Source organism: Eptatretus burgeri, chromosome 11 (genome assembly GCF_056783735.1).
Source record: "Eptatretus burgeri isolate ZD-2024b chromosome 11, Ebu_testis_v1, whole genome shotgun sequence".
NCBI lineage: Eukaryota > Metazoa > Chordata > Myxini > Myxiniformes > Myxinidae > Eptatretus > Eptatretus burgeri.
In genome coordinates this window covers 57,325,320-57,340,319 of record NC_140971.1, presented here as the reverse complement: position 1 = coordinate 57,340,319, position 15,000 = coordinate 57,325,320, and the positions used below count along the sequence as shown (strand labels likewise).

General features: G+C 43.9%; 1 protein-coding gene across 1 annotated transcript in view; it reads right to left on the bottom strand.

Annotated features, from left to right (window-relative positions):
- Positions 1-5,048: 5,048 nt before the first annotated feature.
- Positions 5,049-15,000, bottom strand: part of LOC147017155 (interleukin-7 receptor subunit alpha-like) — a 39,203-nt gene continuing 29,251 nt past the window's right edge. Inside the window, exons 8-9 of the mRNA XM_085846581.1 lie at positions 10,951-11,041; positions 5,049-9,715 (exon numbers count right to left, since the gene is read on the bottom strand). Of these exons, the coding sequence (XP_085702707.1) occupies positions 9,638-9,715; positions 10,951-11,041 (169 nt within the window). The 3' untranslated portion in view covers positions 5,049-9,637. The remainder of the gene's footprint in view (positions 9,716-10,950; positions 11,042-15,000) is intronic.

Below are 15,000 nucleotides of genomic sequence, written 5' to 3'. Positions count from 1 at the left end.
TCTACGTGTCTGTGTCTGTGTCTACGTGTCTGTGTCTACGTGTCTACGTGTCTGTCTGTGTCTGTGTCTGTGTCTGTGTCTGTGTGTGCGCGGACGCACCTCCCTAACCCTCATTGATTCATGAATCCGACATGTAGCGCGACCTGCTGGGAAAGATAAACACACAGTCCATCCGCTCCATTCGACCGAACACTTGGCACAAGAATTCCCAACTGATCCTGAACCCCATCCACCGAAACCACAGGAAACGTGCGGTTCTTTAAGGACTCATGTGCGGCTGCTGAACCTGATCGATCAACCTCCTTTCCCCCCTCTGTCTATTTTCAGACGAATCTTTGTGAGTGTCCAGTGGGGAAAAGATAAAATAACAAGTGGAGGAACATTGGAAGTGCACAACCCCCATGTCAAATACATCAACAACAACAACTCCAACACGTGACATATCCTGGGCGTCTTTAGCACCTGACGATCACACCGTGCAGCACATCCATCCTTCCATCCATCCATCCATCCTTCCATCCATCCATCCATCCATCCATCAGGACCATACTCTGTTCAGAGCATCATTGCTGCCAAAGCAGTCTCCTGGGCTATTGGGCACAATCCTGGACAGGTCACCGCTCCAACACAGGATACTCAAATGGCTCAATCATTCCAGCAAATACTCATTTCACCAACCTCAGAAGAAAACAGGCTGAGTCAATCCTCTTCCTGTCCAGGCTGGAGTTCCTCAAGGTCGCGTTCTGGGCCCTGTTCTTTTTCTGGTTTTCATCAATGATCTCTCCGACTCTCTGGAAAATCCTCTTTATCTCCTTACTGATGACTCCACCCTCTGCCGTACCATCTGTCATCCCTCAGACCGGCAAGCAGCAGCTTCTTCACTCACTGCAGATCTGGATAAAATCACAAACTGGTCCAACACGTGGAACATGTCTTTCAATCCTGACAAATCTTACACTCTCACTATGTCTCTCCGAAGGGACCGTTTGGAGCCCCCCCCCCCCCCCCATCTACTTTCTCAACAATCCTCTGGAAGAAGTCCTTTATTTCAAGATTCTGGGTCTCACTATCTGACATGATCTTTCCTGGGAAAGCCACATTTCCAACCTGGCCTCCAAAGCCAGTCACGGACTTGGAATCATCCATCATGCAAAGTCCTTCCTTGGCCCACCTGAGCTCCTGACCACATACAAAGCTTTCGTCCACAGCCTGATGGAGTACTGCCCTCCCTGGTACTCCTGCCTCTCGCGCTGTGGAAACAAAGGCATTTAGGATCATTGGCATCTCCCGCGATGAGGCTGAGTCTTTGGGTCTCTCACGCTCTCACTGCAGGTCAGTCGGTGGTCTTTCTGTCTTCTACCGTCTCCTCTCCAGTCTCCCCCCCCCCGCTCTGTCTGCGATATTTCCCCCTCCCTGTCTGTCTCCCCCCCCCCCACCCCATATTTCCGCAGGACACTCAAGGTCCGCCAACAACCCCCTTCAGCTAAAACTACCAAAATCACGAATCACTGCTCACCTTCACTCTTTCATTCCTCTTTTTCTCGCCTTTGGAAGAAACTCCCTCACTCTGTGCAATCCCATTCTTCCCTCCAGGTCTTCAAAACACCTGTTCACCACCACCTCTTATCATCCCCCATCCAAATTCTCGATCTTTTCTACCCCCGTTAATCCACCCCAAATCCACCTCCTTCAAATTCCCTGCTTTCCTTCCTGAAAGTCCCTGTAATGTCCATCTTGTATTCCCCATGTTCCCCGCCCCATCCCTCTCCCTTCCACAGATCTCCCAATATCTCTGTCCCCCACTGTTTTGTCCTTCCCTCTCCCGCCCCTCTTGTCTCCTGCTCCCCTCGTTGTGTGTTTCTCTGTGTTCACTCTCATATGAGCCTCGACAATGTAAACAAAAAAATAGATTCTTCACCATTGACAGATGAGACTAAAAACGATATTGCAAATCTCAAAAAGTTGTGGACGGATTCGGATGAAACTTGGTGGACAGGGTGAGTGTGTGACGAGGAAGAATTGATTCGATTCTGGTGAAGATGCCAATCTGGATCCGGATACAAGAATTTTTCAGGTGATTTTTCACCGTTGAGAGATGAGGCCAAAAACGATGTATCGCATGTTATATCTCAAAAAGTTGTGGACGAGTCATGACAAAAACTCATGGAAGAGTTGGTTCGGTGACAAGAACAAGGCAATTTGATTTCGGTTAAGGTCCGAATTCAGATCCCCACCTATCAGTGACATACTAAATGTAAACTGTTCAGGGTGGTGGTGGTGGTGGTGGTGGTGGTGGCCAGAAATGTAAACTTTTCTAAATTCCTTCATTTTCATCCGATTGACTTGAAATTTGAAGAGGATTTATATTTCAGGTCAATGAATTAAACCAGCCAATTATTTTTGAGGTCAACATCGACCAAAAGGTCAACATAATAGGCCAAAGGTCACCAAATTGTGAGATTTTTAAAAATCCTCAATTTTCATCTGATTGACTTGAAATTTGAAGAGGATTTATATTTCAGGTCAATGAATTAAACCAGCCAATTATTTTTGAGGTCAACATCGACCAAAAGGTCAACATCGGCCCAAGGTCAACAAATAAGGAGGTATTTCTAAAATCCTCAATTTTCATCCCATTGACTTGAAATTTGAAGAGGATTTGCATATCAGGTCAATGAATTCAACCACCAATTATTTTCAAGGTCAACATAGGTCAACATAGACCCAAGGTCCACAACTAAGGTGGTATTTCTAATATCTTTAATTTTCATCCAATTGACTTGAAATTTGAAGAGGAGTTGCATATTTGGTCATTTAATTCAACCACCAATTATTTTGAGGTAAAATATGTTTTTATAGATTTTGCAAGTATTGTGCGCTGCACGACATCTTCTTCTTGTTTGTTTTTGTGCAGGATATCTCAAAAGGTTGTGGACAAATTCGGACAAAACTTAGTGGACATGTTGGGTGTGTGACAAGGACGAACTTTGTGAAGATCTGAATGCAGAACCGGATCTGACTATTTTTTCAGTGATCCTTCACCATTGAGAGATCGGGCTAAATCGATATATAGCACGATATCTCAAAAAGTTGTGGACGGATTCGGATGAAACTTGGTGGCACCTTGGGTGTGGGCCAAGGACTAATTGGTTCGATTTTGGTGAAGATCTGAATCTGGGTACGAGAATTATTTAATCTGTAAAGTGATTCTTCACCATTTAGAGATGGGGCTAAAAACGATATATAGCACGATATCTCAAAAATGTATTTGGCCCGATATGTTCTCATGGATCAGACATTGCGTAGCGAAGGTATGTGTTCAACCAAGTTCCCTTCTAGTTTAAAATAAAATTATTGAAGGATAAGAAGTGTTCCTTATGACGAAACTGGTTGATACGTTTATGAGGATGGCCAAAGGAGGATTGTACCCATCAATTTATAGCTTCTGTATGTTGCACTATTTAATGTTGTCGTATGATAATGATATCATCCGGGCAATAAAAATCTTTGTTTTTTTTGGTGTCTGATGATATTTTGTCGATTATTTCAGGAGTTTCAAGTTGAAGCAGAGGCTTCAGGAAGAGTACCTGCAGCTGGCTTTTCATTCACCATCAAAGAAGTTCCTGATTTCAATACTTTTCACTCAGAGTACATAAGTCCTAGCTCGAGTGAAGTGTCATTTCATGCATTGTAAACCTCATCCATGATGTTTTAGGAAGGAGTTGGCTCAGACTAAAGGGTTACAAGGGCCTTGACTTCCAACAGCTTGTGATCTCACAGGAGATGCTGCGAAAGCTGTCATACTGATACCACTTTGCAATGTGCTGGCATGGGTAGTCGGTGCCTCTGATGATCCGACATTGGATAATGATGTGGATGTACCTGAAAAGTTTCATCTGAAACTGCTGTCACTCCTACGGGATATTGATTGCATGCAATCACGTGGAATGAAACAAAAACCAAAATCCTTGTCTCTACGGCCAACAGTGTGACATCTGAATGGGTCTACCGATATTTTCGGTCTGCATAACAAGTTTGAACATCGTGCCTCACAATCTACAATTGCTTCATCAGAAAGGGCTCGTTACTCTTGGTGGGCATCTCATCGAGCAGAAGGAAACTCTGAATTCAAATCCATCCCTGACTTGCGGTTCAGGGTTTTAAAACAAAGGTGAAGGGTATGACGGGTAAAAGCAGCAACCAAATACGACCTTGAAAACAAATTTAAGCAAACTACAATAAAGGTTAAAAAAACAAAACAAAACCTTTTGCAGGGCTGACAGAATGCCAATGAATTGTGGAAGGATGGAAGGACGACACCAGAACTCTCTACTGATGAGATATTAATATGATGGCAACCTTCGAAGAAAGAGCAGAACATAAACAAGAACCAAAAGTGATAGAATGTGAGTACATAGAGGCCAGAAAAAGCTGGGAAAAGGAAAAGCACCAGGTGCCGACGAAAGTCCAATCGAACTCTTTAAGTTTGTTGGGTGGAGGCAATCAAAATTTTAACAGCTATCTGTACACAGATCTGGAGCAGGATTGAATGGCCAAAAGGGTGGAAGCAATCAATCAACACACCATTGCCAAAGAAAGGTTCAAATAATCTTGAAAGGTTCATTGAATGTTCAAATGATCGAACCATTGCCTTGATTTCACATGCCAGTAAGATATTACTGATGATCATTGAACACAGGAGAGAAGACTTCAGAAGCGAGAAACGCCTGTTGAGCAAGCAGGTTTCAGAAGAGGAAGAGGTACTTGAGATCAAAATGGAATTCTGAGGAAGATCATGGAAAAAGTAAGGGAATATCAAAATATCAAAATATCAAAGGATGGTGGATCTCTGTTTTATCTCAAAGTGAAAAAGGGGTGGAGGACTTGGGGTGTTGAGGGGCAGTGAAAACTTGGGGTTGGATGCAGATGTCAGTTAAGACTTGGGTTTGGGGGGAGGAGGGGGGTAGTTGTGGACTTTGTGGACATTATCCCGAATTTGCACAGCTACCTGATACTTGAAAATATTAGCAGATGCAAGATACAGTAAGTATATCCATTGTTGTACATTTTATTAGAGGCCCATATATTTATTACATATGCAGGGGGTTAACAGAGTTAAAATGAGATAAGGAAGAGAAGGGATGATTTTAGGAGAGGACGAGGATGAGCACCCTGGGAGGAGTGTGGAGGAAATTCCTAATGTTCGCGAGGAAATAGTAGTAAAGGGAGGGGGTGAGGGGGGGGCATGCATGAATCCTGTGGGGGAATGAGAGGACACAGTGAGGAAAGGGGGATTCTGCCATATTTGCATATCTAATAAATAGAAAGCTCCCTGCAAGTTGCAATGTCCATCTACATTTTTACAAATTTAACATCCAAATCCCTTTTATCCATATCCTATTTCATCTTCCTCGTACTAACATGCGGACTTTGAGCATGTTTCATGTTGTATGACATGCTGTTTACCTCCAACATAGCACGACAAGAAAACCGACTTCATCACAATGTAACTCCATGCTTGTGGAACACCAGAACAGTTTTGCCATCCAGTCTGTTCCCATTCCTTGTGGAATATAGTTAAATAACGAGTCTACTACCTCCCTTGCCTCGAACATCGTTACATCATTTCAGAGGCTTTCATATTGGAATTGTAACCGCAGATGATGCGTCAAACCATCCTGAACATGATGGAAGCGTTTCCTGTTAATAAGGAATTATTTCTGAGAATTTGTCTTTCAGGTGTACCTGCCATGGCAAATCTGAACATTATCAAGGTTCATAAAAGAAACATTCATGATAAGTCATAAATGTGAATAATTAGATTTCGTAAGTATATTGATGACTTCCGTCCTCTGTTTGTTTGTTTGTTTGTTTGTGTGTTTGTTTGTGTGTTTGTTTGTCGGCACGATAACTCGAAAACGGAAGAAGCTACCAATGTCAAATTACACCACGTGATTCAGGAGGGTGATGGCTAGCGCTGATTATATTGTGGTCAAAATCGGTCAATGGTCAAGGTCACAGTGAGGTCAAACATAATTCCGTAAATTCATGTGGAGAAATGGAGTATTTTTGCTTCGGTCGACGTTACAAGTTCGTTTTAACTTCGATTTTAATTTTGTCTTTGGTTTTTGCGATCGCTTCGGATGCTTAATACTCGGTTGTCGAAATTCTGGTAAAAATCGGATGTTTTGGAGACGTTTTAAGATTGTATAAAAAAATATTTCACTCGCCGCATCACGGCTCGTCACGTGGTGCAGCGCGCTCGAGCAGACGCGTCGTCGAGTCACGTAAAGGTTTTGCGTGTGCGCGTTGACGGTGTTTTCGATAAAGATGGTGTTTAAAAATCATTTTTTTATCCCCATAAAGGTTATCGTCGCATGCCTGACTCGCTAAGCCATCAAATTATGTAAAGATTGTTGGTGGATGGCCGAATATTACGGTTTTGTGACTTTGATAAAATAATATTAAATAATTTGGTGGAGAAATGGAGACTTTTGCTTCGGTCGACGTTACGATTTTTGATGGTTTGGTACAGAATCATCGTAGAAACTTCTGGTTTGCGTCGCTACCTTCTCGAGAGACAGCTTTTATAAGACAAGGTCAGAGGTCAAGTTGACGATTTCGTAAGCACCAGTCTATGACTGCTTGTTTTATTAATTACTTCAAAGTTCAAACAAAAACTAAGCATGGTAGTCACCATCAAACTTAATAACACATCTCCACTTTTAACGGCTCCAATTATTTTCACCTTTGTTGTGGTGATGACCGGCGGACAACTTTTTGGCCAGGCTTTCACGACCTGGTTTGCCAGGCCTGATGTTCGACTGAAGGAGACAGGAATTTGTTCAGAGTGCCGGTGATAACTCACCTACTCTTTGTGAAAGAGATTGTGGGATCTTTAACATCCACAGACTCGAGAGTTCGAGAGACAGACACAGAACACCTAACCCCATGCTGTCTTGAGAAACAACGACATGGGCAGGGATTATGAGCGGCAGATTTGATTGGTCGGAATAATGTAAGCTGCCTTACTATTTTGTCTAAGTATTGCGAAGCGGCTTTGAAAGTGCCAATAAGTCAAGTTGTGTTCTGCAGTGTTCAAGGACATAATTCAATGAAATAAACTGAAGATTTTAAAGGTTGCACGAAAAAATTCTAGAAGTTTATCGCCGTTGATGCATCATCTTTTACACCACATTGTTTGACAGCTTTTCTTGTCTGTTGTTTGTGTCCTTTATAATGTCCTTAAAACAGTAAATTTCCTGTTTGGAATGATTTCTGTGCACTCATGCGATCGGGCCGAATTCAGAACCAAAGTACTGTTAAACTACAGGTTTGTTTTCTGATTTGCGTTCAAAATACAGTATCCTTACTGTAATTCATGGAGCGGTGTTTGTGTGTTTGTTACTTGCGAAAATCGAAGATTTTTCAAGTATATTGGTTGTTCTTGTGCATTATTCTGTCTGTCTGTTTGTTTGTATATCAATCGCCTACATGCCACAATTTTAATCTGATCTTCAAGAAACTTCACCACATGGTAGAGTTCATCATACGCAAGAAGCCTATTGTTTTTGAGGTCAAAAGGTCAACAAATCTCTCAAATTTCTTCAACCCTCAATTTTCATCCCATAAAATAGAAATTTGAACAGGATTTGCATATCTTGATACTGAATTCAACCAGCCAATTGTTTTTGAGATCAACATTCTTGATTCAACAACTTTGGTGGAATTTCTAAAATCCTCAATTTTCATCCCATTGACTTGAAATTTGAATATTTTTGAGGTCAACATAGGCCAAAAAGTCAACATCGGCTGAATTTCTAAAATTGTCAAATTTTCATGTGATTGACTTGAAATTTGAAGAGGATTTGCCTATTTGGTCATTTACTTCAACCACTAATTATTTTTAAGGTCAAATTTATTTCATAGATTCTGCAAGTATCATGCTCTGCATGACATCTTTCTTGTTTGTCATGCTACTCCTACAATTCTGGGCTGATTACATCCAGACTTGCTACATAGGATCAGCATGACCCCAATTAATGTATAGGGGTGTTTTTATCTTTTCCGGTGGTCTTGGGGGGGGGGGTGAGATGCAAATTCTCCATGTAAATGTGTATCGTGTAGTGCCACCCCTAGGTGGGAGAGCGTACTACAAGTCTCCTCCATTTACAGGACAGTATTCCTGTCCTCACATTTTCCAGTGCAGGTGAGGTGTTTTGAATTATAAGCAGTAGGTATGTTTTTACTTCATGCACGTAACCCAGGTTATTATTTTTGCCTATACAGAGCCGTCAGTTGCCTACATACGGCCCAAATCCATCCATTGGGGACCATACTCTGTGCAGAGCGTTGGTGCTGCCTAAGCAGTCTCCTTGGCTATTGGGCACAATCCTGGACGGGTCGCCACTCCGACACAGGACACCAGCATGCTGGCACTCATTTTTCCGACCTCAGAAGGATGACAGGCTAAGTCAACCCCACCTGGTATTAATTCAACAGCCGAGTGGGATTTGAACTCAGGATCCTAGGATCCCAAGCCCACCACCCTAACCATTAAGCCAACACCAGGAATACACTGCCCAAATAAAGGTATGCATCAGAAGAACGTGTTCCATGCTTGTGACAACATCACCCAAAGGGCAGGTACTCTGCTCGTAACATTCTATTTAAATCAGTTGTTCCTCAATCATAAACCGACGTTTCTACACAGACAGACATAAGTGAACCCATTTTTAACCCTGCTTTTCCCTTCCCGTGCATGGGTTAAAATCCAGTGCTGGCAGACATGTCCTCTGGCTTAACATCCATCTAATTGACGCACACGTTCATGCCTCGTTCTGTATGCAAAACAGCAGGGTGGTAGTTTCGCTGGGTCGAGATTCGAACCCAGGATAGACATGAGCCCAGCTCACAAGCGAGCATGCACACCCTCAGGGTCATTGTCATGTATGAAGCAATACCAGTTCAAACCAATACTAGACCAGTTCAAAGGAGAGCGTACATCCTCTAATCTAATCTACTATCCCTAAAGTTAATAATAAATGAATATTATCATGATTTTTATGAGCAGCCAACAGTCAACATCACCATCTCAGCAGCCATCAAAGTTTAGAATTAGAATATTAAATGCACATTCTGCTTAACAGGCTCATTTGTAAAGTGAACAGTGTTATAAAGTTAACAAGAACTACTGTATGACAATGCATCCCAAGTTTTCAATGTAATTCCTTGTGCACCATGCTGGGTTTAACAGTGCTCCTATAACATGCAGTGTCGGCATAAGAATTGGGATAAAAAAAATTAATAACCAGTCTTTTTACAATCAATGGCCCTTTCCCTGCTGAGCTGTTGCTCTTATGCAAACAAACCAGTTTCTAAAAGTATACACAGTGTACAGGCCTAAAGATAAAATGGCCTTGAATTTAAAGACTAGTTTTTGTTCTTGTTGATGATTCCTTGAGGCAGAAATGTGTGCCCAAGACTCATGAAGTTTTAAAATTCGAGTTTGAACTCTGCACACTCGGAGCTGTTGTTCATTTTTTCATTACCTCCTCCTCACTTTAACCTCACTTTGCATGTCACTGTCTTTCCAAGCAATTCATGCATTTGCTTTTCCGGTTGTCACCGAAGGCATTCATTCATCAGTTTCTGGGTCGATTATGTGGCTCACTTGGTATTCCCAGACCATCAGGCTCTCAGACCCAGTGGAATTCTGCAAGGAAAATCCGATGACGGGTTGGGTGTCAGAACATCACTTTGCAAAGAATTCATTTCCAACAAAGAAAGACCAATTATTACGTCATAGACTTTAAATTCACTGAAAGGTGGCAGACTCAAGGGTGGTGTTTTTGCTTTGTAAATCTATATTTTTCTTTTATAAACAAAGTCAAGGCTCATTAAAGTGCGAGAACACAAAAAAGAAGGGAACAGCTAGAAGGCAGCGTAAAGCAGGGAAGCATATCGACTTCGGGATAAAGGGACACACCAGGGGTAACACTTGGAGGGATAATGTGTGAGAGGAAGAATGTGCTGTGTTCAAGTTCAAGGATAACCAGAGGCTTCTTCTTCATATTCTATTGGATATAGCACATGGTTGCACATGGCATTTTGCTGAGGGTGCAGCTGTACCACTGATGCAGTGCCCCCTGTAGATTACAGCATGAAGGTTTAATTTGGCCATGGTGCCGGCGATAGCTCGCTTACTCTTTGCGAAAGACTTTAACATCCACAAACTATTATAGTAATGTAGGCAGATAGGACGCCCAGTTTAACACCCAGAGATGGGTGTGCACACCTCTAGGCATCTGAGCTATCTGCCAGCCCTCGTGTTAGGCTCCCATTTGCTTGCTCAGGCAAAGAGCAGACGAGGAATCATCACTATGTTATGCAAAGCTGGGCTAATGCCTGATCGGCACATTCTCCAGCTATGGGAGTGCTTCCCAGTCCGCGTGTGTGAAGGCAGATCCATCCATTCGTCCAATCAAGTGCGGTCTGGTTGGATCATCACTGAAGTGTCGACTGTGCCAATGATGCAGCGTCAATGTACATTAAGGCAGGAATATGGAATTATGAGAAGGGTACGGTCCATACAGACACACAATGTCCTAATGTTTTTTGAAGGCAGCGTGGGGATCTTTAATGCTGACAAGCAATGGCTAACAAACAAGACAGCTGGCTTCATGTATCCTTAAAATGATGGAATACTATACAACGCAACTACCCTGCCTGTAAAGCTACCGGCACGACAGTCTGTATGAGTCGTGCCAGGAATCAGATCCAGATGAGAGAACTCAAAGGGTGGGTCTGTGAGTTCTGAGCTCTCCTATCAGTTTGCCAAGTCAGGTTATTTGGGTTCATTGCAACATCACAGCAATAAATCAAGCAATAATCCAAAGTGATACAGCACAGCAATCTGGCTCCATTTCCTTGTGAGCTACAGAACCTCACCAGGAAGCCAGCAGCACTTTGCTTCCCTTGCACAATGCGTTCAAATGCTTTTCCTGCATCAGGGATTTCTGGCCAAAGGGAAGGTTTCACCCTGAGGGCCCGGATGTAGTCAGAGAGGGAGGGAAGTGGAAGAAATGTAAAAATGAAATAAGTAAAGGGTGCATTAATGATTCTTTAAAGGGAATTGTTTTCGAAACACTTTCTACGAAATAAAACCCCTTCCATGTATCACTTATCCATTAGGGATGATCTATTTATTACCTATGCACAAGGAAGAAGGGGAAGGAGGGGGTGGGGGAAATTGACAAAATAAAAATTGATAATATGAAGAGAGGGGGATTGTGGGAGAAGTGGGGAGAAAGTGAAAAGAGTTATACAATGGGGGTGGGGGGAATCAGAATTTTGGCTATTTTTGTGCTTGTAATAAATAAATGGCCCCTACACCGGTGAAGCAATGGATCTGCAGTTTTAACCCTCAATAACAACACAAGTGAACGCGTGACTTTTAAAATGTTGTATTCTACCCGAGAATTCTTGGCATGCATGCACAGAAGCCCCATGAAACTGTGGTGTTCAGGGCATCATAAAGTATATCCTGCGTGAGAGATAACGATTGTTACCTTACATGGCTCACAAAGCTTCGAAAAGAAGCTGAAAATAGTTGGAAAAGTACTTGAGAGAAAGGCTTGGCCTCTACGTAATGAAAGGCTCGGAAAACTTTCTCAGCTCACCAAACGGGTAATATTGCAACCTCCCGACCATGTGGGCCGGTGCAAGGCCTGAGTGGACGGGGGTGTGTGACACAAACTCCTGGCAGATCGCCACCAGTGAATGGACTGTGTATCTGGCTTTTATATTGTTGTAGATTTCCACCCGCCGGCGTGTGAACAACCGTGTCTAACCAATAGCGGCCGCTTCGCCCACCGAACGGACAATCCAGTCGCGGCTTTCCGGATCAACGCCGAAAACCAGTTACGGGTGTGTTTTTAAGCACACCACAGCCTAGTCAATACTCCACCCGCACGCAACAGGGTCAACCGCCGAATTGTCGATATACCTAATTATTCGCGCGGGCAGACTACCGAGAGACTGTACCTCAACAGGACCGCTGGGACACGAGCCGCTTAAGCAGCTCGCTTCCTTTTGGGATAACCGAGCGGTGTATTATCGCGCAGTCCCGTTGGACCCGATCACTTTACCGGCTATTTAAAACCAACTATATTCCGAGAGCAAGATGGCAGCTCAATTAAGGGAAGAGGACGCAATGAACAGGTTTACATTCACACAAGGACATTTATTGTAATAAAGTACGTAAGCAGGCATGCACGTATGCAATTAAACAAGGCAAAACACGTATGCAATTATACAAGGCCAACACGCATGACAGGAGAACTACAACCGTTCTACACAATTTTTTTCACGTCCGGTTTTGGGTTTGGAGCGACGGCAGTTTCTCTCAGGGGTCTCCACAGACTTTCTCAAAGTTAAGTTTCTGGTTGTTATTTGTCATGTTTCGTCTCAAAAATCGTGCTATTTTGTGAGTTTTCGTCGACCTTGTCTTTTCGGGTTCCTTGAGGTCTACCCGTCCTGGTGTATGATCGTTCTTATTTGTATTCTCTCCCTATTACCTTCAATTCCGATTTTCCTCACTTTCCCACCCCCGCCCCCCCCCCATCTATTCCCTCCCAACTACACCCTCTGTTTCTTGTCTTAAATTTTTTTTAAAAACAAAAAAACAACAACCCTTTCTCCCTCGATACCCAAGAGTCCCGATCCTTCTTCTTCTTTTTCTTCCTTCTACCGGCACACCATCTTTCTTCTATTTGAGCTGACCCACTGTCACCATTACCTTCACAATTTCTTTGCCTTGCCCCCCTCAAAGTTGCCCCCCTGTCTATCTCAAAGTTGCCCCCCTCACATCCACAAAGCTGCTTCCTTCCCCTGCCCTCTCTCCTCCATATCATCACTCCACCTCCTCAAATCCTCAACTGCCTTCTGCCCCATCTCTTCTTAGTCTCCACTGTACCTCCACCCAGCACCACAGAGCCTTTTCTCCTCCTCATCCGGCCCCGTCCCCTCGCTCTTCTGCAATCCCCCACACTTTCAACAACTCTCCTTACCTCCCTTGTCCTACCCTCCCCTTCGCTCCCCTCCCCCTCCCCCTCCCATGCACCCAAAGCTTCCTCCCCTCCCTCTTCATTAACAGTGTGGACCTCAACTATCTGGGGCCTTCACTCAAACCTGACAGATCTTTCCACACAGGTTGCCACTGACAAACCAGACAATCTGCCAAACAGAAACTTTCCTCCATCAAGACGTCGATGACTCCCGAGTATCTCTCACTGGTTACTCCCTCCTGTCCGGTATGACAGACCTGAGCCTCGTCCTGGTGGAGGAGTTGCTCTCTTCATCAAAGACTCTATTCCTCACTCTCCATGCACTGCCGTCACTCCCCCACACCCTCAGGAATACCTCTGGCTACGGCTTCCCCTCCACTCCCACTGCATGTTTATATGTGTACTGTACCGTCCACCAAACAGTGATGACTCCATCTACACCTCACTATCCGAAAACAAGGACCAACTTCTATCTTCTCATCCGAACTCTCTCTTCCTCATATGTGGTGACTTCAATTGTCATCATGCCAGTTGGCTGAGTGTGGGTACCTCTCTCACCTGTCATGGCACTTCAGCAAAAGACTTCTGCGACTCATTGGGACTGACTCAATTGGTCAAATTCCCGACCCGGATCTCAACCAACGGTACTATATCTCTTCTGGATCTGATTTTGACAAATTTCCCTGAAAATATCTGCTGTTCTTCTCACGCTCCAATCGACTCTTCTGACCACGTGCTCATCAAAGTAGACATCTCTCTGGCTGTTATCAGAGAACCACCTCAGCACTGTCAAGTCTGGCATTTCACTCAAGCCGACTGGCAGGGTCCCCAAGCAGCCATGAACTTCTAGACAGGTTTCCCATCTCTACTTTCTCCGACATCAACTCGTCCTGGGAATTCTTTCAAAGAAACTTGCTCTCCCTCATGCACAGATGTCCCCTCTCGTCTTCAGTTGTCCGACCCTTCCTCCCGCCCTTGGTTCACTGTAGGTTGTGGCGAGGCAGTTGTCCTGAAACAACTGGCCTATGCCTTATGGAAAGCAAACCCAACTGATGGGAATCTCAGTTCCTTCCATAAAGCTCAGAACAAGTGTGTATCTACCCTTAGGAGAGCCAGAAAACAACATCTTTCTAAACTCAAGTCTGAACTCTCAAACCTCTCTCTATTGTCCAAATCCTGGTGGCATCTAATCCAATCTGTTTCTGGTGTATGTTCCCCCTCCATCATCTCCCTTACCTCAAATGGCGGCAATGCCGATACGGCACATGAAAAGGCTGAATGCCTAAACTCGGTGTTTGCATCTAAATTTTGTGTCCGAAACCCATCGCTTTGTGTACCCACCTAACCCAGTTGCACCCAACTGTCCCAGGACTCTGTGTCCTTGTCTTCTGACAAAGTGGATTGCTTGCTGTCAATCCTCACCTCAGATTCTGCAACCGGTCCAGACGACATCAGCCCATGTGTTCTAAAAACCTGCTCCTCTGCTTTTGCTAACCCTATCTCTGTTCTTTTCATCCTCTCATTTGCTCAAGGTCATCTGCCAACTGCTTAGAAATCAGCAAACATTACCGCTCTACATGAAAAAGGTGCAAAAACAGATCCCTGCAACTACAGACCAATCAGCCTTCTCAAAATCATCAGCAAGGTTATGGAATCCATCATCGCTTCAGACATTCACTCCTTCCTTTTCTCCAATGGCTTGATTTCCAAGCATGAATTTGGTTTCAGATCAGGTCACTCTCCCCTGGATATGCTGCTTCTGCTCTCCTAACAATGGATAGAGGTACTCAATGCCAGACATGAAATCAGAGCCATATCCTGAGACATATCGTGGGCTTTTGACACGGTCTGGCAACCTACCCTGCTCACCAAACTCTCTTCCTATGGTATCCAAGGCTGTCTCCACCCATGGCTCGCAGACTTCCTCTCCTGT